Source organism: Ambystoma mexicanum, chromosome 7p (genome assembly GCF_040938575.1).
Source record: "Ambystoma mexicanum isolate Mex_15411 chromosome 7p, UKY_AmexF1_1, whole genome shotgun sequence".
In the NCBI taxonomy this organism is placed as follows: domain Eukaryota; kingdom Metazoa; phylum Chordata; class Amphibia; order Caudata; family Ambystomatidae; genus Ambystoma; species Ambystoma mexicanum.
The window spans coordinates 834777934-834804876 of NC_090939.1; the positions used below are offsets into that span (position 1 = coordinate 834777934).

Below are 26943 nucleotides of genomic sequence, written 5' to 3' on the forward strand. Positions count from 1 at the left end.
TATCATAACTGATGTGGCTGGCAACCAATTCAGACAGGATACATAATTTGCAGGTGGGATAATAGTGACAAAAGAAATGTGTCAGAAAACATGCCAATGGGAGTTCATATGCCACTTTAATGATGTAATTCAAGGTCCCGGGGAATATCTATCTCATAATGCGTGCAAGGATGATAATTGCATCAGAATAACTGCACCTCAGAATATGATGATCAGAATTTCTGGGCCTCTGCTTACTATCCACATTACATTGTCCTGTGAACACAGATGTGACAACTCTTCCACAAAACCAGCCTTACAGCTAAGAGGCATACACACCACCCATGTGTACGCACTAAAAACTGGAAAATGTGTCCAACAAAACTGGAAACAACAAACATATAGGAGCTTACCCTCTGCTTCTACCCACAATGTTCCTCTAATATTTTTGAATCGGTGACCAGCAGATCAGGAAGTAACTTTAATAATAGTACTGCTCAATCTCAGGGGGCAATTTTAAGGAATATGAACACCTTTAAATAAGCAGAACATATCCCTTTTGGCAGAGCTAATTGCTTTTTTACTCCCTGAAAAATCACTTGATTCCAGGTATGGAGCAAACTATTTTCAGAGCCATACTTGCAACCCTGACAAAGGAAGTGAAATCAGAGCACACATAATACAGCTTTTGTTTTTTCCCTCCCTTCCTTTTCACAGCCTAGACAAAAATCAACGAGAGCCTTAGTTAGGAGTCTTATGGAGCCTCAAAGTAAATCACATGTATTTGCCTTTTAAGTGAATATATGTCATGCTCAGAGATACGAAAGATTGGGTGCTTTCCTATGTGACTAGGAACCTACATTCTGCAATTCCCTGTTATTTCAAAAAGATGTATGGTGATGCTACATGCAATACAATCAGAAGACAACACATGATTATATTGGGAAGCTCTCAGCAGCTCAGCATAGAAAAAAAAGAAAGTGCAGTTTCCTAGACTGTTACTAGAGTTTCAAGTGAAATAATAAGTATGAAAAGAAAATCAAGTGCTCCTGTGTTTCAACTACAGCGCTCAACCAAGTTGTGAGTGAGTGTGTGTTCATACAACTAACGCTCTGAAAGGAGAGTTGCTCTTTGCTCAAAGTGTGATAATAAATTTGACAAGAAGTGCAAGTGTTTATTTATTTATTTAATTCAATTATTTATTGTTTGCTTGTTAGGTGCTTATACAGGAAACACATTCTATTTCAAAGTGCCCACCTGGCACCAGGGAGGGAACATGGGATGGCAAACAAATTAAATACAAAACTGTCGGATGAACCTACTATGCCTTGTGAGTATTCAGAATGTGAAAGTGCAGCAAGGAAGAGGGCAGTGGAGTAGGTGCTGTGGTGTCCGTGCTCAAGGGTGAGCCGCAGATGAAGTGCAAGCTATGGTAAGTGCTATGTGGCCAGGAGGCCCACTGGGTGGAAAGTGCGAATCTCCAGTGAGGAGGGTGTGCGTGGCAACTGCTGATGGAAAAACAGAAGCTGGGGAAATTGGGTGTTAATGGTCAGAGGCCCTGAGGATGCATAAAGGTCCAAGACACCAATCACAGCAACTATGAGATTAGCAGAGGAAGGGAAAAGGGAAGGAGGAGGAAAGAGGACTCTTGAATTGTTTTCGGAGCTTAAAAAGGTCCTGCTCAAGATGCAGAGAGAGGAAGAGGCTGTTCATAAAGGAGGGATCCAGCTAAGGAAGCGAGCAGCCTCTTGCTCTCTGTTTAGTGGAACACTTTACACACAGAGTTGGGGCCAGAGGAGCATAGAGGTCCAGAAGAGGAGTATTTGGTAAGAGAGAGTTGCATATAGTGTGGTCCCCGGCCCCAGACATCCTTGTGGGTCATGCAGAGGGATTTGAATTTGATCCATGCAGCAATCGGGAGTCAGTGAAGGCTTTTTGGGGTAGGAGAGCTGCAGTCCCTGGGCTTAAGGCCAAGGATAAGTCTTGCTGCTCTATTCTGGATTAGCTGAAGGGGTCACAGAGTGAAGGAGGGTAGATTGAGGATAAGGCTGTTGCAATAGTCAAGCCTAGAGAGAACCCGGGCTCAGGAAACATTGAGTTTCTGGGGGAAGGTGAGAAATGGGAGAATCCCTTTGAGAAGGAAGTGTTGGAAGTGGAACTTCTTGGCAATGACCTGCATGTGAGGGAGGAAGGATAGAGAAGAGTCAACGATGACTCCAAGGTTTCTGCCTTCAGAAGAAGGAGCTGGGGGAGAGCTCAAGGTGGGAGGCCAGAGAGAAGAGAAGGAGGGAACCGGGGTCCCAATCGGAAGGATCTCAGTTTTGCTGGCACTGAGGCACAGATCATTGTAAGTGAACCAAGCCTGGATGGCAGACAGGCAGTCAGGGATGAAGGAAGGTGTGAGTGAGTCAGCAGGAAGTCTGAAAAAGAGTTGAGTGTTATCTGCATAACACTGGAAGTTGGGGGAGAAGGAGGAGATGAGGTGTGCCAGCTGAGCAAGGTAGATGTTAAAGAGATAGGGGGAGAGGATAGATCCCTGGGATACACCACAGTTGGAGAATGAAGTAGGAGAGGAGAAGGTGCCCAAGAGAACACGGCAAGAGCAGTCAGTTAGGAAAGAGGCCAGTCATTCCAGTGCCCGTTCTGAGATACCAAGGGTATTGTGGAGCCTTTGTATGAGGCTGAAATATTTGACAGTGTCAAAGGCAGAAGAGAGATCAAGTAGAATGAGGTCAGCTAGGGAATTGGAATTGAGGGATGTGAGCAGTTTTTAACAGGTGTTCAGAAGAGCAGTTTCTATGCCTGTGGATGCTCGAAATTCAGATTGATGATCATGGAGACCACCAAGTTCAGTATGCAAATTGAGTTGGGGCAAGGCCAACTTCTCCAGCAGTTTCCCCAGGAAGGGGGTGATTGAAATAGGGTGGTAGTTGGATGGACAGGTAGGGTCTGCTGAAGGCTTTTTCAATAGTGAGCGCACAAGGGAGTGCTTGAGGGAGGAGGAGAAAGAGCTAGAGGCAAAGGAGTGATTGCAGAAATCATCAAGTGTGGGGGCAAGAGAGCCAATGTTGTCCTTGAAAATTCTGGATGAGCAGGGGGGGATTTGTTTGGAGGAATCCTTCATAGAGCAGACAACTCTGGTAACTTCTTCAGGTGTCATAGCGGTCGAGGGGGAGTGACCAAGGGAGGCAAAGGTGTGTGTGATGGGTTTTTGTGGGTGAGTAAGATAGGTGCTCAGGATGTCTGGAGTTTTGGAGGCAAAGTGTGTGGCCAGTGCATTGCAGAGGGCCTGGGAAGGCAGAGGGGTGGACGAGACTGTGGAAGGGTTGGCTACTTCCCTGTAGATTTTGAAATGTTCTGCGTGTTATTGGATGCACCTGATACCCGTGCCTGAATGTAGGCCTGTTTCTTGGCACAGATGGTGAGTCTGTATTGCCTTTGGGGCAGGCCAGTAGTTTTTCAGAGAGTGAACCTGAGGTTTGCCACTTCCTTTCCGCTGCTCTGCACTTTTGTTTCAGGGCTGCAAGTTCTGAGACATACCACGTATTCCGCTTAGATGCAGGTTTCAGGCGGATCCTCAAGACTGGGACAAGAATGTCAAGAGTATTGGTGATTGCTTAGTGAAGATTGCTGAGAGCAGAGTATGTGGTGGAGTCTGCGGTAGGGGGGAAGTGGGGATGAAGGTAGAAGAAAAGGCAGAGGCTTACTCTCGTTTCATTGGGTGAATTTTCGAGAACGAGGTTTGCAGGGCTTTTCTGGGTGCGGTAGGAGGCCTGAAGGGACCCAGGTTGGAGGAGAGACGAGCATGGTCTGACCAGGAGAGAGTGGTGGCCAGAGGAGGAGCGAACGAGGGGTCAGAGTGGATGATGGCATCCAGATTGTGTCCAGCCGAGTGGGTTGGACCGGAGGGGAGGATGGAGAGGGAGAGAGAGGTGCAGAGGTCAATTAAAAGAGTAGATGCTGAAGCAGAGGCGTCCAATTAAATGTTGAAGTCACCCAAGAGGAGGAGTTTGGAGGTGAAAGAAAGCAGAGAGGAGCAGAAATCAGCCCATTCAGAGAGGAACAGGGTGGTAGTGCCTGGAGGCCTGTAGGTGGTAGCAATGGTCAGAGTGGAGGAGGACGAGAGCTGTGCGAGTGTTTCAGCTACTGCAGTCATCCATGTTATGTGTTTATGTTTTATACATTTCTACTGTAAAAAACAAATCACAATCAACTGCAAACAGGCGCAGACATAAGTTAGGCCAGGAGAAAGAAGACATGACCAATATTGAAGAATTTAAAAGCAGTGATAGGTCTAACGAAATTTGCAAAAACATAGGAGGTCTATCTATAGAGAGATATCAGGAGGCCATTCCAAATGTGAATGACAAGAACAGAGAAACGCTGATCCCCTTTAGGCGTACATCTTGTTTTGGAATCTAAGTAGTGAATCACTTTGAGAACGGAGGGCCAGAAGGGTCAACATTGTGAACATTATTTACCTAAGTAATGAGGAGCATGTATTTTGATGAGGAGAAAGAATACAGATGCTCTTGTAAGGTATATATAATCATCTAAAGTCGTTTATTTTCCGTAAGGGCAGCCAGTGCAGAGAGTGCTTGCCAAATGTAGAAGAATGGAATTTACGAAGTCTAACGGTCAAGTAGACCACAGCAGCCTGAACCGATTGTACGTGCTCCAGTTGATATTTTTGATTTTCACCATATAGCATATTTGCATAATCCAATTCGGAATTTTCCAAAGAACCAACCACAAAAGTGTGATCAGTGTTGGTAATGGAAAGGACAACATGGTAAAGTGGCAGTAACATGAAGAAAACCGATTTTACTAGACTGTTAATCTGGGATTTAAAGGCAATATCAGGCTACCAGAGAAATGCCAGGCTCTCATCCATCTCAGAGTAAGTAATGGATAGTCCAAAAAGCAAGGAGATGGTATACAGCTAGTGTCCTCTACCAACTACTTTGTTCCCAGTAAGATAACTTCTGACTTGCCCAGACTGAGTTGTAGACCACTGGAAACCGTCCAGTGGTTAATATTATGTAGGCCAATGCATAAACATGAAAGGTCATCACTCTGGCCTGATATATTGATGTATATGTACCTGGTAATCATTCAGGTAGGAATGTTATTGAAACCCAGGTATGTCAATGAGGGACATTAGTGGCTGCATATAGATATTAAATTGTATGGGCGAGAGTGGTGACCCCTGGGGGATAACAGAATCCAAGCCAATAAACAATGAGCGGCAAGGACCCATTCTGGCAGCCTGAGATCTGCCTGTGTATCAGGTAATGAACCCACACAGGTTTTGCATCAGGGCATTCAATTAACCAATAATCACCAGTTCCAACAGCTGGAATGGGTGATAATGGCCCGGAGCCAGGGTTAAGGTCCTGAGCATAGGTGATTATTGCTATTAGAACCCCAGGTTTCAAATCCAGAAACAGTGGGTATTAAGAAGAAAGTATTTTCTTTCAGATGAGCGGGACGCCTCTGTAAGGTTTGGCAGGTCTCAATCATGGTACTTCAGGTTATTGCTGAAAAAATCACAGAGGCTTAATAAAGTGTTTTGTCAATTCTGAAGGCCAAGCCATGTTTGTACACAGTAGGATAAACAACTGTAAAGTCCATGGATTGCTCCATTGGGAGTTAGTCAAGTTCTAGAGCCATGACATTATGTTTGCAGACCTGAACACCCCCATCATAAGAGATACTGGTTTAAAGTCATGAATGCTGGCATTTACAAGTAAACTGAATTTTCAGAATTATATTTGGAAGGGATAGTAGACCATTTTAGACTGATCTGGTTTTTAGCCATTAGGAAGGGTCACATTTTCAGCAAGAGATCGAGTTAACGGAAGCAAGGAATGTACACCTACTTCACCTGTTCAAGTCAGTTTAAAAGTCTAAGTTATTGACAACAACAATATGACTAGAGCAAAGGTAGATGAAGCTCTCAAAGTTTGTAAAATATTCATCAAACCATCCAATCAGTCGTTAAGACATCTATTGATGGATTGTGAGAGTACCTGGAGAGAGAGATCAGTTCTATTTAGGAAACATGTGGCCCAGGAGGAGGGGTTGATCTCACAACTTCTGTGGGATAGACTGATCTCCGGTCATGAATGGAGTTTGACGTGTACTGTAGTGAATGTGCTAAAAAACTGTAAAATCATCTCCTGAAGATATTTGTTCTGTAAAATGGGAAGGAATGTAAAGAGTTATGTCTGGGTTAAAAGAAGACTGATTGAGCTAGGATATTGTGGGCAATAGGAACTTGAGGGCTAAAATAGGCCGCAATGAACTTTCTTGAGCTTTTTAGAAATGACATAGAGTAAGTGAGAGTATGGAGGTAGGGGCTTGGTCAATATACAGATACATTTTTCTGTTACTTCCTTTCCTCTTCATGTTCTGCTTCTTATGGAAATGGAACACACATATGGTACTATTTTATCTTGTGTTTTGAAATGTTTGTAAAGGTTTGTAATAACCATATACAAAGAATAATAAAAAATAAAAATAAAAAAAGACTATAGCATAGTCACACCTGGCCAGGGCAGAGGAAGGAGTTTCATAGTTTCTTGCTGCCATCAACCACCAGGACCTCCATCGCATTAACATTGACCTTCAGCCAGAGGACAACTGTTCAATCATTAATGGCCACCTCGTGCTCCATGTGCGCAAGAATATATAATGTATGTGCATGCATAACAAAAAATGCAATGGCACCGGCATCCAATTGGGTGGATGCGTTGGCGTGCATTGTGGATGACACCTTAAAGGTCTTTCATCAATTTTGGAGTGGTAACCTGGAGCGGCATGTTCTATTCTAGACATGCCAAAGAAGGCAATGGTGCCACAGGCGGAGGGCATGCATGAGTCCATCTCTTTATGACTCAGGGGTACACCCATCTATGTACTGTTGACACACTCAAGTACACCCAAAAACATAAGTGATTTTGTGCATGCAGTAATGCACCTTTGCGAAACATCTGGAGGGCAGCAGGCGTTCCCTCTTCCTACATACATAGCTGTTGTCTCATGTAAGTAGGGATATGGTTTTCCAAACATGGCGCTATACGGGTATCCAACAAATCTAGACACATCAGAATGAAACTGCAGCGAGTGTATGAAAGTAGAAGTGTCAATTTATGATATGATGTTTGTAACGTGCTTAGCGCGGACCCAGGAATCGAACCTTTGCTTTGGGTCGTTTTGCTTCTAAGGCGAGCACGTTGCCCCTGAGCTGTGCTCCCGAGGCAATTACTCCATCCTCCATGCATCAGGCACGTACATGTTCCTGTAATTGTCATAATACATGTTGTTGAGTCTTTGTGCAATGAAGGCAGTGTCTTTGTACAATCTAGAGTAGAGGAGTGGGGAGCGGAAGTAATGATGAATAAACGATGAATAAACGGCGAATACAATGTAACAAACGTGAAAGAACTGATCCAGATTTCTGGCTTAACTCATGATATTTTTCTTGGCAGGTGTTTGAAATAGCTGCTGTAGTCGATCAGATGTCCCCCTGGGGTATGTTACGCATCCCACGGCCTCTAATCATGATCCGAGCCTTTCGTATTTATTTCCGGTTTGAGCTGCCGAGAACACGGATTACGAATATTTTAAAGTAAGTTCCTCACAGTCATAGCGCATTGTTTTATAGACTTACATGTGAAGCTAGAGTTCTCTCCCTCTCTCTACTTCCTTGGGTCTGTTCCTAGTGTCCTCATGAGGCCCGCGCGAGCAGAGATATGTGGAAAGGGCCTGTGCGATTCCACTTCACTGGCAAAGAATCCGACATTTTGAAATATATGACAGCCCCTATCAAGGTTGATCGTCTAACACAAAGGGCCTCATTTTCGTGAACCCCCGAGCATAAATGGAAACAGTGTTACACCTGTTTTAACGCCTCAATTCAAGCTCTGGGAGATTTTCATTGTTTTTGAGGGCGGATGGCTGGAGTGGAACAGGATTTACATTTCCGCCTCACGTTTGCCCTCCACCTTCAAAAAGAACTTGGTTTGACGCCAGTTTGAGATTTTCATGCTGGCGTAAACCAATTCATTCATATGCGATACGCCTGCTTTTTTGCCAAAAACGGGCGGGTTCCATAGGAAAGCATTGTAAATGCTGCCTGCGGAGGGCAAACGATCTCCCGTCTCGTTACACTTCTCGTTTGCACGCCGCAGTCCATGTGATGAAACTTGCCCAGAGGGGACCTGTGTACGAGCAAAATGAGCTCCAAGGGATGTTTAATTAACCCCTTAAGTGCCAAGGACGAGTATTCTCGTCCTTTTTGCAAAGACTTGCATAATAGAAATCAGTCACAGTGGTTGTCCACAATTGGTCTCACAGACTAGTTTCCAAGCAAACGCGCAAGAGCGTTACCGTCCTTGCTTTGTGAACATGAGCGGGTGGAATGCCGCCAATACACTCTGATGAACAGTGGAATGGGGATTAGTTCAGCCTTTCTGGAGATTTCGCCCCCTACTGACAGATCACCACAACCCCACTACCACCAGTTTGCCATTCCTCTCAACCAATTCAGTCCCCATTGCAGGTGAAAACAGAGGATTTCATTTTGAGCGGTTGAGAGCGCATTGAGGTGAATGGACATGTGAGAAGCCTGGCTGCTGAGAGAACTGATTCCATGGAGGGCGGCACCCGCCAAAAGTGTGTCATTTGAGAAGTTCGGATTGCATATGAGATGTGCAAAACGGTCCGTGGATGTGTTTCGGTGTTACATGTATTTCCAGGGCAATGGCTGGGGAACCTGAAACCTAGAACTCTTTACTGAAATTTGCAGACAATCAGACTGCTCAAAATTACCATTCCCAGATGGAAACAAAATGAAAGTAGATTGAGACGAATTGTGTTGCAAGGGTGGCGATTTCTCCCATTCCTCCTATAAGCAGGATGCTCTGTCAACCCCTTTTAGTAAGTAAAGTGAAGGCACAGTGAGCTAAAGTGTGGCTGCAGACTCTAGAGTGGGTACCATGGTTATTCATTTGGAGCAATACTTAAGGAGGCTGAATTGAAACAGCCCCTCACACCCTACTATTTCCCATACAGAAGCAGGACCAGACTCTTTCTGTTCACGATAATCATTGACGTGAAAGACACTTGCCCTTTCATTCACCACTCCAAATCCTTTGCAAAGCACAAGTGGTACACAGCATATCAACTCTGTTGCTATCACACCAAATGTCCACCCCAATTTAGCCATTTCGCAACTCTCCTTACCCCGTGCATGCTACATAATATATTTCATCGGTATCCCTACAAAATTTCCCCACCAAAAATATCGCTGTACATATGGCCGTTTGTCTCGCCACAGGTGATATTTTTGGGGGTGATAATTTGTGGAACCGGTGGCTGTGGGGGTGTCCCTCGCACATTTTAAAATAATGCAGGGGGTGTTCCCCCGCAGGGTCCATGGGGCAATATCGCCGCAAAAATATGGCGATATTTTTGTATCGCAATATTTTTGCGGGATATTAGCACATGGAACCATTTCATCGACATCCAGCTTTTATATCCAGAGTTAGACAAAAGATATGCCCTGATATGCAATTGCTGACTCTGGCTATGATTTGTCGAGGGCTGTGAGGAGACTGGATTTAAAAATGTGCATAGTGAATAGGATGGGTTGGTAGAAGGTGTAAGGGTATCATGCTTGATTGTGTAGTTTGAAGCTTTGATATAATTGGAGTTATTCTGGTATTGTACATCTTGTGTCACCTTTATTATGTGGGAACTGGCCTTGTCACAAGGGTACAGGCTAGGGATATGTCTGTCCATTTGTGCATCCCCAGTCACTTTGCCATCTTAAATGGATGAGATCTACGGGTCCGGGATGTTGGCACAGATTCTGCTGAGACACATTTTCGGAATATGATAGCAAGGTTTCATCGCCAAAAGGAATTTTGTGGCACCAGATTCTCTATTGCTCTGCAGAACAGATTCCTGTCGCTTTTCCAGGATAAAGGGGCCAGAGGTGTGGAATGACTTCCATTTGCAGCTCGCAGTCTAAAAGCTGCTGAGCCAATGCCCCAAGCTGTTTGCCAGCCTGTTCATTTGAACCTGCTGGCCCAAGTACCCCAACACTTCATCTAGTGGAGCATAGGAACGCTGCACCCAACAAGAGGTGCTGTCAAGTGGTTGAACCGTATTAGGGCACTTGTATGCCTTGTATAGTGGAGTAACCTTGTATACTCCAGAAACCTTTGTGGCGGAGAGTCCCTTTTGGTCTAGATGTATTTCAAATGTTCATGCTACCAACTATTATATTGGGACAGATAAGATTTGTGAGAATTTGAATGGGTGAGATATATGCACAATGTAATGCTCTAATGCACAGATGTACATTATTGAAAACCTAATCATATGTGTTTTTATGACTGAAATAAGTGACATTTGAGGCACATCTTGGGTAACGTTAATGCAGAATTCATTTTTGTTAAACGTTGCAATGCCAATCGTTAGCTAGCATGAGACACAACTGAACGCAATGCACAGATGTCAACCCCCCAGCCCACAATACTCAAGGACTGAGATTTTGTTAGGAAATTGAAATGCATGATCTCAAAATGTGATGGCTACTCAACTGTTATATGAAACAGCTTATATGAAAGGAAAACCATGTGCCTTTATTTCTATTGCTTTGTGTTTTTAATTTAGGCGTTCAGGGGAGCAAATCTGGAGTGTATCAATTTTTCTGCTCTTCTTTCTACTTCTGTATGGAATCCTTGGAGTGCAGATGTTTGGCACATTTACATATCACTGTGTAACAAATGACACACAGCCTGGGTAAGTTAACCCATGTCATCTATGAATCTCTACCAACAATTACATGAACAATGTTTTGTATGATGCAATCATAAGTTTAACATATCAAACGGAATGTGCATTACAACATATTGTTACCCAAATTAAATAATACAGGTGATAAACTCAATAGAAAATTAAAGTGCTTCCTGAAAACAACTTGGCATGCACCATATTCATTTACAGAAACCTAGAAGCGAGCAGTGCGAGCGATTATCTGGTAAGCAGGAGAACACTGCATGCTTTTTAATAGTTAATCTTGTACTTCTCAGAAAATTTAGAAACATCCCCATTTGGAGCAATATCCTTTAATTTAGACAGTGAGGGGGGCTCAGATAAGTAGTTTCAGAAGAATATCTGCCTTCATGCTCGGGTATTCAGAATGTGTCATCATGATCACTGCTTACTCAGTATTCTGTTCCAATTGATGTATATTCGTGAATATAGTAATCACATGCATACCATTATCCACTTTGGCTCTGATGCGCTTTGGGCCTATATCGTCTCTGCTGGATCCATTGTTTTTTATAATGTTGTTTTTAAACTATGGAATCATATTGAAACTGTACTTGCTGTTGGGCAGGCACATCTCTAGTTAGATCACAATTGTTGTATGTAAGGTTCTATTGGACATTGTTACGATTGTTTTTTTTTTTGTACCTCAGTGTGGAAGGTTTATTGTCAAACCACATCACAATATTTAATTAAAACAAATAATTACGGGGACCACCAGGGGGCGCCGAGATGTGTTGACGCACCTCAGTCAACCTCCCCTCTGGGCTAGGCTAAGCGCGTCCTGATCCCCCCTGACCCCCGCAGCGAAGGTCTGGACCCCCCCGAGAAGACGTGCTGGCCCTCCGTGCACCCAGAGGCGAAAATCCCGGGCCCCAGTGGTGTAGAGTGACAGAGCTACAGCGCAGTGAAAATCCGCGTGGATCAGAGCAGCCCACGGCGCCCGGCAGCCGCTCCACAGCGCGGCGGCTGTCCCCACAGAGGGGGAGGAGCATGAGATTAGGCCTGGGCAAGCTCCTTTGAACATCAAGCTCCAAGGGTGCTCAGGTCAGGTGGGCGGGGGTCCTTAGCTTCCAAGGATCCGAGCTCTGGCCACACCAGAGGTAGATAGGGACGGACCGCCAAGTCCAGAGGCTGCCGCCTCACTGCCTGCAGAGATCACTGAGCACCGGTGCGCTCTCTCGCCTCGCGGGGCCCTCGCTCGCCTGGTCCACGGGCACACTATTATTCTGGCGGTGGGGAGAGCCACTGTCTCCGGAGCACCATGGGAGCTTGATGTTCGAAGGAGCTTGCCCAGGCCTAATCTCACGGCCCTTTAACTCCGGTGTGGCCAGAGCTCGGATCCTTGAAAGCTAATGACACCCATCCAACCTGACCATGGGGACTGGTGCCTCTGCCGGAAAACGGCAGGATCATCCCCCTTTCAGTTCTGCCTGCATAGCTACTTGTGCCTAGAAGGGAACGTCCAACCAATGAGCAGAGTCGCTGGGGTAACAATCCTGTCTATAGCGTGTAAGGGCCAGGCTGGGCCCCCAGCATTACCCCTCCAGTCTGTTTGAACGTCAAGTGCCTCCTTTTGGGTAGGGGCAACGGGGGAAAGAGGTGGGGGGCCAGCCTAGAGACCAGGGGCCAGTCTTGGAGTTTTTCTGGAGGTCAACCGGTGCCTATGAGGCCTAAGCGGTTGGGGATTGTTCGACCCGCCCGCCACACTTTAGTGATCTGCCCCTGGTGCTCGGTGTGTGCAAGAGGAGGGTCCCTGACAACAAGGCTTACCCAGCTGGTGAAGGCCTCCCGCGGTGCTTCTCATCTGGTTGTACTCAGCAGTGTACTCTTCTGTACCGGATCTCTGCCTGACTGCGGCGCTATCCCCATCCAGGTAGCGAGCCTCTGTGACGTTGGGGTGGGCCAAGGGTGCCCATGAACTAGACAGAATCCTTGCAGAGATTCCACCGCCCAGCCCCTGGTACCCTGCCTCTACCTACAATGCACCAACGGACGGCAGCTCGGTTGCTAAAGGCATGGCCGCCCTCCTAGAAGAAATCTGAGGATTCAGAGCGGACATTGCAGTACGGCTAGACACATTGGACAAAAAAGTTGACTCCATCGATGACAGGGTTCAAACATTGGAAACAATACGGCCTCAAATGACATCCTCGAGACTCAATTCGACATGCGCCTGGCCGAGCTGGAGAGAAGTGCGCCCTGAAACTTGATGACTTAGAAAACAGGGAGCGTCGCTGTAACCTGCGCTTTTTGGGCTTTCCGGAGCAAGACAGCGAAACGCAAATGGACATTATAAAGGCAGTCAACGCAGTGGTGGGGTCACCTTTCGAAGGAGCCAATACGAATGAACCAACCATCGATAGGGCTCACAGGGCAGGTGCAGCCAACAGAGGCCCCAGGTCAATCCTCGTGCGTTTCCACTATTTCGCAGAGAAAAGTACAAATTCTAGAGCTAGCACGTAGAAGAGGCCCGGTGGAGTTGGAAGGGGCCCAGATCTCGGTGTATCAGGATCTTTCAGCCTTTACGCTGGCAAGGCGTCGGCTCTGCTCCCCAATGACGAAGATGCTTCAAACTAAAGGTGTCCGGTATAGGTGGGAATACCCATTCTCGCTCTCCTTTGAGTTGGAGGGCTACAAGTATGCCTTGGTCATGAAAGATGACATCAGCAAGGTATCCAGGGAACTTATGGGTGATCCGGACATGGAAATGGGTGAGCAGGTCCACGGGAGAGCTCCAGCTGGCCCCACAGGGACCAAGGTTGCAATGGAAAGGCGTAAGGTCCGGGGTCAAAGGAAGTTCAGGAGAGTTGCCCCAGCGTTGCCAGAACTGCCTAAAACCTGAAGAGACCCTCAGTACTTTTGGTCCGAGCCCAATTTTGACCTTGTGAGTGGGGGTTCGATATGGTTGTTCATAAGACGGCTTATGCATAAGGGGTGGGGGGGGTTCAGGTTGTTGTTGTTCTTGAAGAGTTAAAGAGCCCGGAGGGGGGAGACACTGGCGGCCTGGCTTAGCTACGAGATGAGGTCGCTGGGTATCCAGACATTCAGGGAGTGGGGGAGGGGTGAGTTGTTGGGTTTTTTTCTTGGGTGTTTTGTTTGGGCCTTGCCAAGTTTTTTAGGTTATTTTGTAGCCCCAGGGCTTTCTCAGGGCAATGGTAGAGCACAGAGGCATCGTGGGGGTGGGGGGTGACACTAAGAGCTCCATAGTTAGGGCTGTGTGCTTTTACCACCGCTTTGATGGATGAGACACTCCAATTCTTGACAGTGGGGTCTTTGAATGTGATAGGACTCAATTCACCTTCAAAAAGGTCTCTGGTGGTGAGAGAATTTGTGAGGCTTCAGCTTCACTTTTTATTCTTACAAGAAACCCACTGGGTTCAGGGAAAAGAACCAAGGTTCAGGGCCAAAGCCATTCACCAAGTGTTCGAAGCGTCCTTCCAGGCCAAAAAACGTGGAGTCGCCCTCTTGGTCTCTCCTAGGGCTCATTTCACGCCCAGGGGTTCGATCCCGGAGGGGTGATATATTATGGTCAAGGGGGAGGTGCGGGACCGGCTGTTCACCCTGATGTGCATATATGCCCCAAAGGCGCAAGATGCCTTTTGGGAATGGATGAAAGAGAAAATATGGCATTTACAGAGGGTACCCTACTGGTGGAGGGGACTTCAACATGGTTCTCTGTCCGGAGAGAGATAAGAGGTCCGCCAAACCCTGTCCCGACTTGCGACTTCAAAACAAATTGGCACCAGCCTTTCAAGGGGTTATGGGAAATTGGGCCTGAGGGATACACACGCTTCCGAGCAGGGCCGAGATCCAAACTTTACTTTCTATTCTAAGCCACATGCAGCGTTTTCCCGCATTGATTACATTCTGATAGATTCCTCGCTTCTGGAAGAGGTCACGGAATCGGGGGTAGAAATTGTCCAGCGGTCGGATCACGATATGGTCAAGATCAAACTAGGAACTACAAAGGCAGCATTCTAAATTGGCAGGCCTCCAGGTGGGGCAGACGGAAACAAAGCTATCTTTTCTGAAACAGAAATATATGGAGAAGAGGGAAAAAGAACATAAGATTTTGGCTTGGAAGCTTTGGGAACTCAGGAATAGTAGGAGGGTGAATTCCATTCGCTCCCCCGAGGGGGAGAAGATTCTAAGAGATAGCGAGATAGCTGAGCAGTTCAGCCAATATTATGAACACCTGTATTGCTCGGAATACTCCCTCCCCATTCCTTGTCTCCCCTCGGTATCCCCCCCTTCTGGGACCCAGTAGAGGTGCAACAACCTCCTGTTGCAAGATAAGGAAGTGCGTCAGACTCTTCTAGCAAATATAAAGGATTACATTTCTATTAACGAGAAGGGGGAGGTAGGCATTATGGGTATCTAGGATGCATTCAAGGCAACCATTAGGGGTACCCTTATTGAGATAGGCTCAAGGAAAAAGAGGGAGAGGGTTATGAGGAGAAAAAAGTGAGAGAACAGATTGATGCTATCCAACCGGGGGGGAAATTGAAAACGCAGATACCCCCCGGAAAGTGGGAGGAACTACAAAGGCTGCATTATAAGTTGGCAGGCCTCCTGGTGGGGCAGACGGAAAGGAAGCTATCTTTTCTGAAACAGAAATATATGGAGAAGGGGGAAAAAGAACATAAGATTTTGGCTTGGAAGCTTCGGGAACTCAGGAATAGTAGGAGGGTGAATTCCATTCACTCCCCCGAGGGGGGGAAGATTCTAAGAGATAGCTTCGGGAACTCAGGAATAGTAGGAGGGTGAATTCCATTCGCTTCCCCGAGGGGGGGAAGATTCTAAGAGATAGAGAGATAGCTGAGCAGTTCAGCCAATATTAAGAACACCTGTATTGCTCAGAATACTCCCTCCCCATTCTTTGTCTCCCCTCGGATAAAGCTGACCAGCTAGAGCTTCCAATCACCCCACAAGAAATAATAGACACTATATCCTCTTTGAAGAGTGGCACGGCCCCTGGGGACGATAGATATACAGTCAAGTTTTACAAAACCTACCAGTCTATGTTGGCTCCGTTTATGGCCAACATTTTTAATGCCGCGCTGGAACTGGGCTCCCTCCCCCCACCATGATGTCTGCTCTCATAGTGGTTCTCCCCAAGGAAGGGAAAGAACCATCCCAGTGCCACTCATATCGACCTATTTCCCTTCTCAACACGGACGTTAAGATCTTGGCTAAACTCCTGGCGAACAGATTGGCGAAACACCTCCCTTCTCTAGTGCACGGAGATCAGGTGGGCCTTATACCTGGCCGCCAGGGATCAGATAATGTGTGAAAGACCCTAGATCTCATGCCTGAGGTGTCTAGGCAGTGGGTGGAGGGCTATCTTCTCTCATTGGATTCAGAAAAGGCCTTTGACCGTGTCGAATGGCCTTTTTTGGGTAGAGTTCTCCGAAAGATGGGTCTGGGGGATAGATTCTGTGGGTGGGTCGCAGCATTATATAATGGCCCCTCGGCGAGATTACTGGTCAATGGCGGCATCTCTGAACCTTTCACCCTTTCTAGGGGCACCCGACAAGGGTGTCCCCTGTCTCCACTTTTGTACGCCCTTGCGATGGAGCCTCTGGCCATCGCGGGCAGAGCGGACCAAGAGATCACAGGGATAAGGTGCGGCGACTGCGACTTTAAACTCTCGCTGTTCGCGGATGACATCCTGGCGTACCTCACTAACCTTCAGGACTCCCTACCTAGGTTATTCGGCCTCATAAAGTTTTTTGGTTCCTTCTCGGGGCTTAAGGTGAACACATCCAAATCCAGTATAATGCCCATGGGCCAGGGGAACATGAAATTGAGGGAGATACTGAAATACTGGGAGTGAGAATAGAGCGGGTAACCACTGTATACTTGGGCACCTCCATCCCCAGGGACATGTCACAATTATTTCACTGCAACTTCCCTCTGATCTTGGCTAAAATTAGTAGTGATCTCAAATGCTGGGCACCCCTTACTCTCTCTTGGTTTGGGCGTATGGTCTGGTTAAAAATGAACATCTTGCCCTGCCTTCTCTATCTCTTCACAGCCCTCCCAGTGGTGATTTCCGAGGCCTTCTTTGAGACACTCCAATCCCGAATCCACCAATTCATTTGGAATGGTAAAAGAGCAAGAGTCACATTTTCGACTTTAACTCTCCCAAAGTCAAGTGGTGGTTTCGGCCTCCCCGACTTTAGGCTTTATTACAAAGCGGCTTAGCTCCATGTAATGCTGGAGCACAGGGGGGGTGACATGGGGACGTATTGGACTTATATTGAAGACATCCACTCTCACCCGAAAAAAGTCAGGGATTTATTGTGGCCTTGCCCCAAATCTCTCCCTTCCCACCTCAAAAAACACCCTACCCTAGCTGTTCTTTGGGCAGTCTGGAAACCGGACAAAGACAATAAACAGCTGTCCTTCTGGCCGTCCCCCCTAACATCTCTTTGGGGTCTCCCCCTCAACCTTGGTGCCAGGGGCTTTCGTGATACCCAATCATGGTCCAATATGGGCTTGGAGAGGGCTGCCCAACTCTTCTGCCAGGGCCTCTTTATCGAATACGGCCAACTATCGGACACATTGAGTGATAGCCCCCTCATTCTTTGAATAATTATTCCTGAAGGGTATTCTGACCCACCGCCGGTGGGTCTCCGATCTTACTCGTCCCCTCACCCCTTTCGAAATGTCCTGGCCGAGTCCTCAGCCCAGAAGAGCTCCCTCTCTAGGATCTATAGCACCCTGATCACAGTGGGGTTGGAAGGCAGGCAACCCTTCAAACGTATATGGGAGGAAAGGTTGGGCATAGAGTTGGAGGACTCAATGTGGAGGGCAATCTTTAAATCTATCTATTCCGGGTTCATGTATACTGCAGCTATGGAACACAGCTTCAAGGTACTTCATTCATGGCACCGCACTCCGGCCGCTCTGTCCAAAATGTTTAAAGATGTTTCCCCATATTGCACCAGGGTATGTTTGCAATGTGGTACATGGTTTCACATGTGGTGGGAATGTCCGGTGATTCATATGTACTGGTCTGAACTGCTAAGCTGGATCAAGGATATAGTGGGAGTCTGTCCATCTCTACATCCACTGGAGATTCTTCCAGTGCCGGAGTCTGAACAGAATGCGTTCCCGAAGGTCATTGGGGCTATGTTGAGAGAGGTAAGGTTAGCACTCACTCAAAAGCGGAAGAGTGCTCCGGCTCCTTCCAGAGAGGAATGGCTCAGTAAGCTTAGGGCAATTTTCATCTACCAGAAACTCACTGCGATATCGAATGATACCATGTCTTCCTTTGTACAGGAATGGACTGCCGTTCTCATACATGACGATTGCAATACCATGAGATTGTGATGAGTGGATGCTAATGGACCCATTGTGTAGCCCTCACTGCTGCTATTTGTGGCCATTTGTGGACTTTGTTTCTTCCTAATGTGTTGGAACCCCGCCTGACCCCACAATGTCAAGTTGTTTGATCGACAATGAGCCGGTAACCGGTTGTTCTTCCCCAACCTCGAAACTTGGTATTTCTATGGGCTGGGGGGGTCGGATGGGAGGGTGGTGCAGGGATGGGAGGAAAATGTGTAATAACCAACATTTGTTTCTGGTTGATGTCTTGGTGCCAGGGGTTTCCTGAGCACCCTGTTACATACTCATGATGTTAATAAAAACAAAGTTTAAAAAAAAAAAAAATTACAGATGTATACAAAATATATGTTATATTCCTCTTATAATCTTTACATTATAGGATTCGGGTCAGGTCAAGGTCAGTGTTGGATAGGATACATGCTCTGAGTGAGGCCATGGTCTTAAGCAGCACTCTAGAACTGCCGTAGTACAAGAATTCATCAAATGTTAACATATGAAAGGAGACACAAAGGAGTAAGCCATATTTCAAATGTCAATGCTGCTCACTTGAAAACACTCAAGAATATACACAAATAAACCAAAGAATTAGTCAATTGTATGCAATCTTTGATACTGCAATTTTTTAATTAGACATAAGGATGACATCTGACCATTAGTCATATGAAATCTCTGCATTCATTTCAGCAGAACTAATCTTTCTCACCCTATTCCCAAAAGCCTATGGCTCTTCACCAGCGACATAGCTGACCTCCTGAGTAATACTATTTCAAATTTCAAATTGAATTTGAACTTCAGTACTAGAGATCAGCATATTTAATGACCATTCTAACAATAGGGAGTTGGCTGTTCCATTAACAACAATGTAGCAGGAGTTGGCTGTATCCATTGGTACAGAGCTCGCTTCTTCCTCACAGCCAAAGTTCAGTCACCCTCTATGACGTCTGTGAAAGCCGCCCACTCTCCACACTGGATTTACCACTCTCTCTTCCTTGGCTGAAGCGCTCTTCTGAATCTCGCTCCTTTTTGGGGGTGCAGCCCACTCTTGCCAACCCCATTTGCTCTGCATTCTACCTCTTGCGGGAAAACAAGCTCCCATCCCCAGGCTAAGCGCCAGCCTCTGTCTCTATCTCTAGTGTCTGCTTTCCACTCCAGCCACCTACACTTTCCTTTTTCTATGCTCCGGCCTACTATGTCCGTCACCCATCTCCTTCTGCACAGCCCACCTCTCGTTAGCCTCGTCCCAAGCTAAAGTGAGTCCATTGTTTTTTTGCTTTTCCTTTTCCTTGCAATTGATTAATTGTACACATCAATGCTGCCATGTTATAATGGCATTACAGCTCAGATGTGGTTTTGGCCTTCATCACTTATTAAGAACCCTCAGCGTCAATTTGGACCTAGAACTCAGGAGCAGGCCGATCACACACATTCCAGTACACCAAGAAAAGGTGGAATTGATCAAAACCTAATTCTGTTGCTCACAATTATCCTACAGTGAAATTGTAACTGTTCCAAATCCAAAATCTGGTTCAATTTTACGAATAAAGGCATAGATATTGACAGATATTAATTGCACATTAGGATTGTTGCATCCACCCTGTCTGCCCATTCCCAATTGCGATGCACTGGTGAATCCACTTAGTCTCCTGTCCAGTTTGTACCCTCACATATTCTCACACTCCACTAGCCCTGTATAGATACATATGTATGTATGAAGTCATTCTTAACTCGAATGATCAACACTCTTAATCTGAAGTTCTGGGTTAGGGCCGCCACCAGAAATACTATATTTTCTTACATACGAGGAAATGGAGACAACACACCTTTGGAGCAGTCCCCTCCAATGAAGATAATGTACTGCATATATTTTATTAACCGTGTTATAACTAATCAATTGGTCTCAATGGATCCAGGTCCAGCTTTTCAATGAATTATGTTAAATGATGAGGTTGGGAAGGTTATGAGGGTGGAATACCCTTCCAAAGTATGGATTCAACTGCAGTGGAGGCTTCTATGTCGGTGTGTGTTCTGTGGGGAAAAAGGATGGTAGAAGGGATTTTTCAGTGGAGGAACATAGGACTCTGACCAAATGATAGTGATGGAATCTGAAAACAATATTTGGGCTGTGTGTAGAAGGCACAGTGCATGATTGTGACATGTAAACTGTGCAGAGCCAATGTTATATCCATGTCATAAGTAGGGTGCACTGAATATATTTTCCCTACCTTTAATCACTTAAATTTACATGGTATTCAGAGTTTATGGAATATCAATTTTTTAAAAATGTTTGGGTGTTAGATTCACCTTAAGTTAATGTCAGTTTTAGGCTCAACAGATTTCCTCTGAACAGTGAGTTGAAAGGGTCCAAGCCTTTCTCCCAGTGGATATTCTAAAATAAGTTAAGTGGCAATTTGCAGGATTAAGAGCTTAAAAATGACAGAAATAAAATTAAATCTTTGCTCTCACCAACAAACATAAAACCTTGAAAAGCAAACACAGTGATGTTGAGTCACTTCATCAGGATGCATGGCGGCATCGTACACAATTGCAATGGAGCTGAGGTGGCCCCAGCACTGTTGTCCTTTCCAAATGTATTATCTGGCAGCAGTGGATGCTTCTTATTAAATTACTAGCCTCAGTGGAAATCATGCATGCCCCTCCCCCAGCTCCCGAAGGCTTCCAGAAGTAGGTGACCTCCACGCTATGATGACATATTCAGTTCAGTTAATAGGCTTTATTTCGACAGAAAGTCATAAAAGCAACAGTTCATAAATACATCATAAAAAATACTGTAGGCCATTGTGGCATCTAATCAACAATTCATCAATTCATTGAAGCCACAAACAGATAGCAATACATTAAAATACTGGATAATATTGAAGGATTAGCTTCTGAATAAAACTAAGCAGGCTCCCCATGCCCACCTGAGATAACTACTGGTTGCAAAAACAACAAGAACTTCAGCAAAGTCTAAACACAAAGCCATAGCTTCAGCAATAGTGAAAATAATGTAATATAATAAACCTCAATGACACAATTATGTATGATTTTTTCCTGCACCTCTGCTTTAAAATGTCATGAATGTACTCCTCACCAATACATATTTGTATCAACTTTGGAAGACTGAAAAACGGAATCGTTCCAATTGAGATTGATACATGCGTCATGCAGTTTGCACTCAGATTCCTTCAGTGTGTGTTTTTACCTACTCAGATCTCTTAGTGTAGATTTTAATGTGCTGGCCCACCTGTACAATATTCACACATGCACACCATTGTATTTCCTCTTGCAAACCACCTTATGCACCTTTCTCCCACCACTCCCCCCCCCCCCCCTCCTAACAGCTGTTGGAGTTATTGTTCATGTGTTTTTCCTTAAAATTAACCCAATACAACTCCCCATCGCCTGAGATTTCCCGGAGATCCATGGGTCGTAAAAGCGATTCAAGATGAATAGAGGGATCAGATATATCTGCAGGTAGCAGGGACCCACCCTGGATCTATTGTAGAAGCCCACTCAGCACTTTTGAAGACATTGGGGGTCATTACAAGTGCGGCGGTAAGGGGTTAAGGGTGCCGGTAAGGATGACGGTGCCGTTAACCCCTTACCGCTGCATTACGAGGTCCCTTAGCGGGTTCCACTAAATACGGCTGGTTTTACCAGCTGCCCTTAGGGGGAGCCTTTAAAGGACCAGGGAGCTAATAACGGGCCCATTATTAACGGGCCCGTTATTAGCTCCCTCCCCATTCCCATTAAGCCCTATGGGGGCTCGAATGGGAGTGGGGATGGGTATTTTGAATGGGGATTTACCGGGTCCTCCAAGGTTGAAATGACCCGGTAAATCCCCATTCAAGGAACCCGGACACGAGTTTGGAGGCAGCCATAGCGCTAATAGCACCATGGCTACCTCCAAACTCGTAATGACCCCCTAGTCTTGGGAGGATAGCTCAGGGGCAACACACTCGCCATGGAAACAAGACGATGCGGAGCAGCACAGGTGCGATCCCCGGGTCCGTGCTTAGAAACCTCTGGGTATTAAGCGTGTTCTAAATAACCAATCACAATTACAATAAGGATACTCATAAGGCTCAACAAGAGACAAGTGCCAGAATTCTGAACTTTTTGGAGCCTTGCATATATCACCAATAACAGCCATAATAAACACCCACTATAAAATCATATGATTTTGTCTAATGTCTATAGCCAGGCCTGGTAAGTGTGGGGATTCATCCAGTGATAAATATTATAAAAATGAGTGGAACATATTTTGGAAAGCGTGCTCAAGCACTATGAACTGGCGATGTGTCTAGTGTATATTTTTAACTCCAGACCTTTTGTGTTATCTTTCTCCAAACAGGATGCTTTCTCAATATTCTCCAAGCGGTGATGTCTTAAACTGTGCAAATAATGAATCTGCCTGCCTGTGTTTGCTGCAGAAGTAAACACTCTCTAGGCTGATGTGGCTGGGAGCAGAGTGCTTTTCTCATCTCAGCATTCTAATCATTCAGACCTCATTCAAGCAATCAGCTGTCTTGTACTTATTGGATTACCTGATTGATAGAGCGGCTAATCGATCGGAAAAAGAGAGCTTCTACCGGTCTCAATGGAGGAAAGGCTTTAGTGGCCTACATTTGCAAACGTGTTCTTGTTTAAAAGCATGGTAGGATTTGTCCCTCCATTCAACTAGTTGTAAAGGTAATGATAATAATAATAATAATAATAATAATAATAATAATAATAATAATAATCATAATAATAGTAATATCAGGTTTTATATAGCGCTTCATGCTGGATTCCTCCTACTTCTAGCTGCTGTAATAATAGGCATTATAGTTAAGAAGTGCAATGGTACTCCATTTATCAACATCAGAAGGATAAAGGGATAATTCATCCCTGCCAAGACGCTGACCTAAGAGGAGCAGGGTTTCCCCATGACTGAGGTGATTGATTTCCTAGATAGGGAGCAGAAATATCGTTCATTCTCTGAGTACTGCTTGATGGATTTCAAGGGAGTCTGCTCTCACCTCCTGTGGTCATGGCCCACCCTGCATGGTGCTGGTGGTACTTGCATCGGAGGATGTCAGGCGCGTTTCTAGCCTGGGGGTACATGTCTGTTTGTCCGTGGATCACTGCATTGTATGTGCATTCCTACTTTCTTTCTTCTCTCCTTGCTCCATGTCCGTGCCAGTTACGTGTGGAAGCAATTCCAATGGCAGCACTGCTATCAACACGTTATGGCACACGTGGCATGAAATAGAGGATGTCATTTCTACTCATATAATCAATTTATCTGATCATGTTTTGACTAATGTGCAAACAGAAGTTTTAAAATAGGGTCTAAATCAGGGACGTCATTTCCCCAAAATGCCTGAGATAGCGGAAATGACATCACACGACCTTTGACACCTGATGACATCAAAGGAAGTGATGTCATTTGACCCCACAAGAAGTGATATTGCGGGGATGCGGGGATGCGATGAAACACGACCTTTCATCCGCTAACAAAACAGGAAGTGGCATCACATAGCATTGTACACTTTGAAAAATATGGTTACGATATCACTATGATGTGATGTATATTTCATACAAGAATGCATCGCCGAATGTATCGTTAAGATCGGTGTCTATTGGCCCATATTACCAAATTACTGTGAATGCAACCAGACGTCCATGACAAAATGAAAATGATGTGTTATTATATAGCACTTAAGCTTAAGCGCTTTATATAGAAAAAATATACACCCAATATCACCCAACCTGTGTTGGTACTCATTTGTCGACCTCAGAAGGATGAAAGGCTGAGTTGAGACGTTTAAGAACAGACTAAATCAGTGACTCACCCCCTGAAGTGTGCCATTATTTGGTATCCTATTCTTTCTTATCTAGGGTCAGTGCTGAAAGTGTTAGACTTGTGGCACCCATGTTCTTATTTTTCTACTTTTTTTAAGGGGCCTGAACAAGAAAGCCAGCCACTCCAGAAGTAAAGAGTGACATGGTGCTGGCCACAGCCCAGGAGCTTGCATTACAAAAAAAAAAACTTTTTGCCTTCTTTTTTTTTTGTTAGTGGTATTAAGGGAGACCTCAGAGGTCGCAGTTGTGACCTCTGGCAACTCCTAAATGATGTCCCTGGTATAAATGTTTGTCCTTCTAATGGATTTTGCAACACACAAACGCGCCTGGATTTTATTTTGTAAAATCTGTTGTTTATTTTGCAAATCTTCACAGACATACATAACTTTTTACTGCATCGGGGCGAACCAAATTTTTTTTTAGACTTTTAGACTTTACATGTTTCTTAAAAGCTTTCAAACATTGAAACTTTTCCCAATAGCCACTTGGCTTGGTTTGGACCTCTTCCTTCCCGCCCCCCTCACCCCCTTGACATGCTCTTGTTCTTTAGGGTTCAACCAGAGTGGTTATCTAAGGACTTTCACAGTCAAATCATTTGCATGGGACCTGGGTTGTGACTTTTTTCTTCCAACTCAGTATTGATTGGTGCCCCCCCTTGACATGAAATCTCTCCCCTTTTCGTGATGTTTAGTTTGCCTTTATGCTGTGTCGGAGGATGGCGGGGGGCGTTAGGAAGGTATGGGGTGGCATGAGGGATGCTCATACGTATGGTTCTAGCATTTCAAAATACCGTTCCCCCTTGTGGGGTCGATTCTCGATTGGCGTTTAAAGGCAGCACGTTCCAATAGGCATATTTTTAGAGGAATATGGCCCATTCTGCTGTGGTGGGTGGTGCGGTATCCTTCCACTGTATGATCAGGAGTTTGCGCGTGGTAAAGAGCATTAGACCTATTAGTCTGCGGGTCAGTGTGTCTGGATGCCAATCATTGTCATCCGGACCGAACAGCATGGTAGTGGGAGTGCATGTAATATCTGCTCCATCTATGTTTGAGATCTGTTGATGTATAATGCGCCAGAACGGGGTGAGCGTGGGGCACGACCACAATACATGACCCATGGTGTCTAAGCTGTTGCAGCCTCTCCAGCATGCCGCTGTGGGGGAGAGGCCCATTCTATAGAGCTTGGTTGGGGTGTCATATATGCATTGAATTATTTTGAATTGGATTTCCCTATTTTTGAGGTTCAGAGAGACTGTTGGGATAGCCGTGAAGTAGTTGTAAATATTTGCAATGTCTATCGGTATGCCCAGGACTTCTGTCCATGCTGTCGCCAGGCCATGGTTCCTGTTCATATTGTTGGGTATTGGCCTATTGTAAAATGTGCGAAGGTGTGGCAAGGAGGTAAGATGTTCCATTTCCAATTTGTAGTGGGCAGGAGGCTCTGGCGGGTTTCTGCTGTTGTGTGTTTTGGGATTGTGGCTTGTATTGTGTGGAAGCGGAGCCAGTCGCCCTGCTCAGGCCCAATATATGTCGTGCCGCTTGAAACTGTAGCAGGTTTTCCCGTCACATATGTCCATAACCCTCTTGTTCGCCCATTCCATGTCTTGTCTGGGGTGTATTTTTTGCTTAAGCCCATATGCTCACACTGCTTGAATGCTTAACCATGATGGTGTTGTTTGTATTGGGGCCCCTTGTGCGGCTCGTAGTTTATGCCATTGTCTAAGTGTTGGTAATAGGATCGGGTGTGGTTTGAGTTGTGATGGGTGTTTGGACTGTGCGGTGGCCATCATTTCTATTGGAGTTAACGGGATCACAAGGGCTAATTCCATGGCCCTCCAACTTGTATCATCGCTGATATCCAATCAGTGTTTTACCCAGCATATTTGGTGTGCCTAGAAATACGCTCTCAGCGATGGTACTTGCGATCCACCGTCCATTTCTGCTGCCTGCAGTACCCCGCAGCAGATTTGTGCCTTCCTACCCCTCCATATGAATTTTGCAATAGCCTAATCTAATTCCCCAAGCATTTTGGATGAGGGGCTGACCGGTAGCATCATATCGATGCATACAAGTTTGGGTAGGGAGTTCAACTTTAGGGCGTTAATCCTACCTGTCAGAGAGAGGGCTAGGACATTCCATCTTTCCAGATCTGCTCTGATCTTTTCCAGGACCTGTGGATAATTTAAATCTCAGATCTTGTCTAGGGCTGCGCTAACATTAATTCCCAGGTATTTGAGATGGTGGGCCTCATTAAGACCCAGGCTTTTAGCAGGTGTTAAAATCCATGGCGCTAAGGGACCTTGTTGTTAATTACGCCACCGTAATTTACGGTGGCGTAATTAACGCCTTCCCCACTCCCATTATGCCCTATGGGGCAAAAATGGGAATGGGGAAGGGTAAATGGGTTAATGGGGACTTACCGCCCCACTCACCTCGGAATGGGGCGGTGAGTCCGCCAACCACCATGGCGTAAACGTAGTTTACGCCATGGTGGTAAAGGTACGACCCAGGCGGTAACTTACCGCCTGGGTCGTAATGAGGCCCGGTGTGTTTAAAGTGTGAATGTGGCTACTCCTCCAGGATCCCAGGGGACATCCCTTCTTAGGGGGAGCACCTCCGATTTCCTTCAGTTTATCTTGTAGCCCGCCATTGGGCCAAATTCTTGCAATAGATTCCGTATTTGTGGTAGGGATGTGGGGCTGTTTCTTATATATAAGAGTAGATCATCCGCATACAGGGAGACGCAGTGTTCTTCTTAGCCTTGGAATATGCCCATCCATCCAGGGTCCTTATCTAGTTTAATTGCTATTTGCTCAATAAACAGTGCATATAGGTGTGGCGATAATGGGGAGCCCTGCTTCCTTAGGTTGGTGGCATTACCAGGTGTGGCTCTCTGGAGATCTTTAGAGTGTCTAGG

At 45.7% G+C, this 26943-nt stretch overlaps 1 protein-coding gene across 2 annotated transcripts in view; it reads left to right on the forward strand.

The window, feature by feature from the left end:
• Nucleotides 1-26943, forward strand: part of NALCN (sodium leak channel, non-selective) — a 3431684-nt gene that overhangs the window by 714497 nt on the left and 2690244 nt on the right. For both annotated transcript variants that reach the window (XM_069637002.1, XM_069637001.1), the window contains 2 exons: nt 7473-7612; nt 10666-10794. In XM_069637002.1, coding sequence (XP_069493103.1) covers nt 7473-7612; nt 10666-10794 — 269 coding nt within the window. The remainder of the gene's footprint in view (nt 1-7472; nt 7613-10665; nt 10795-26943) is intronic.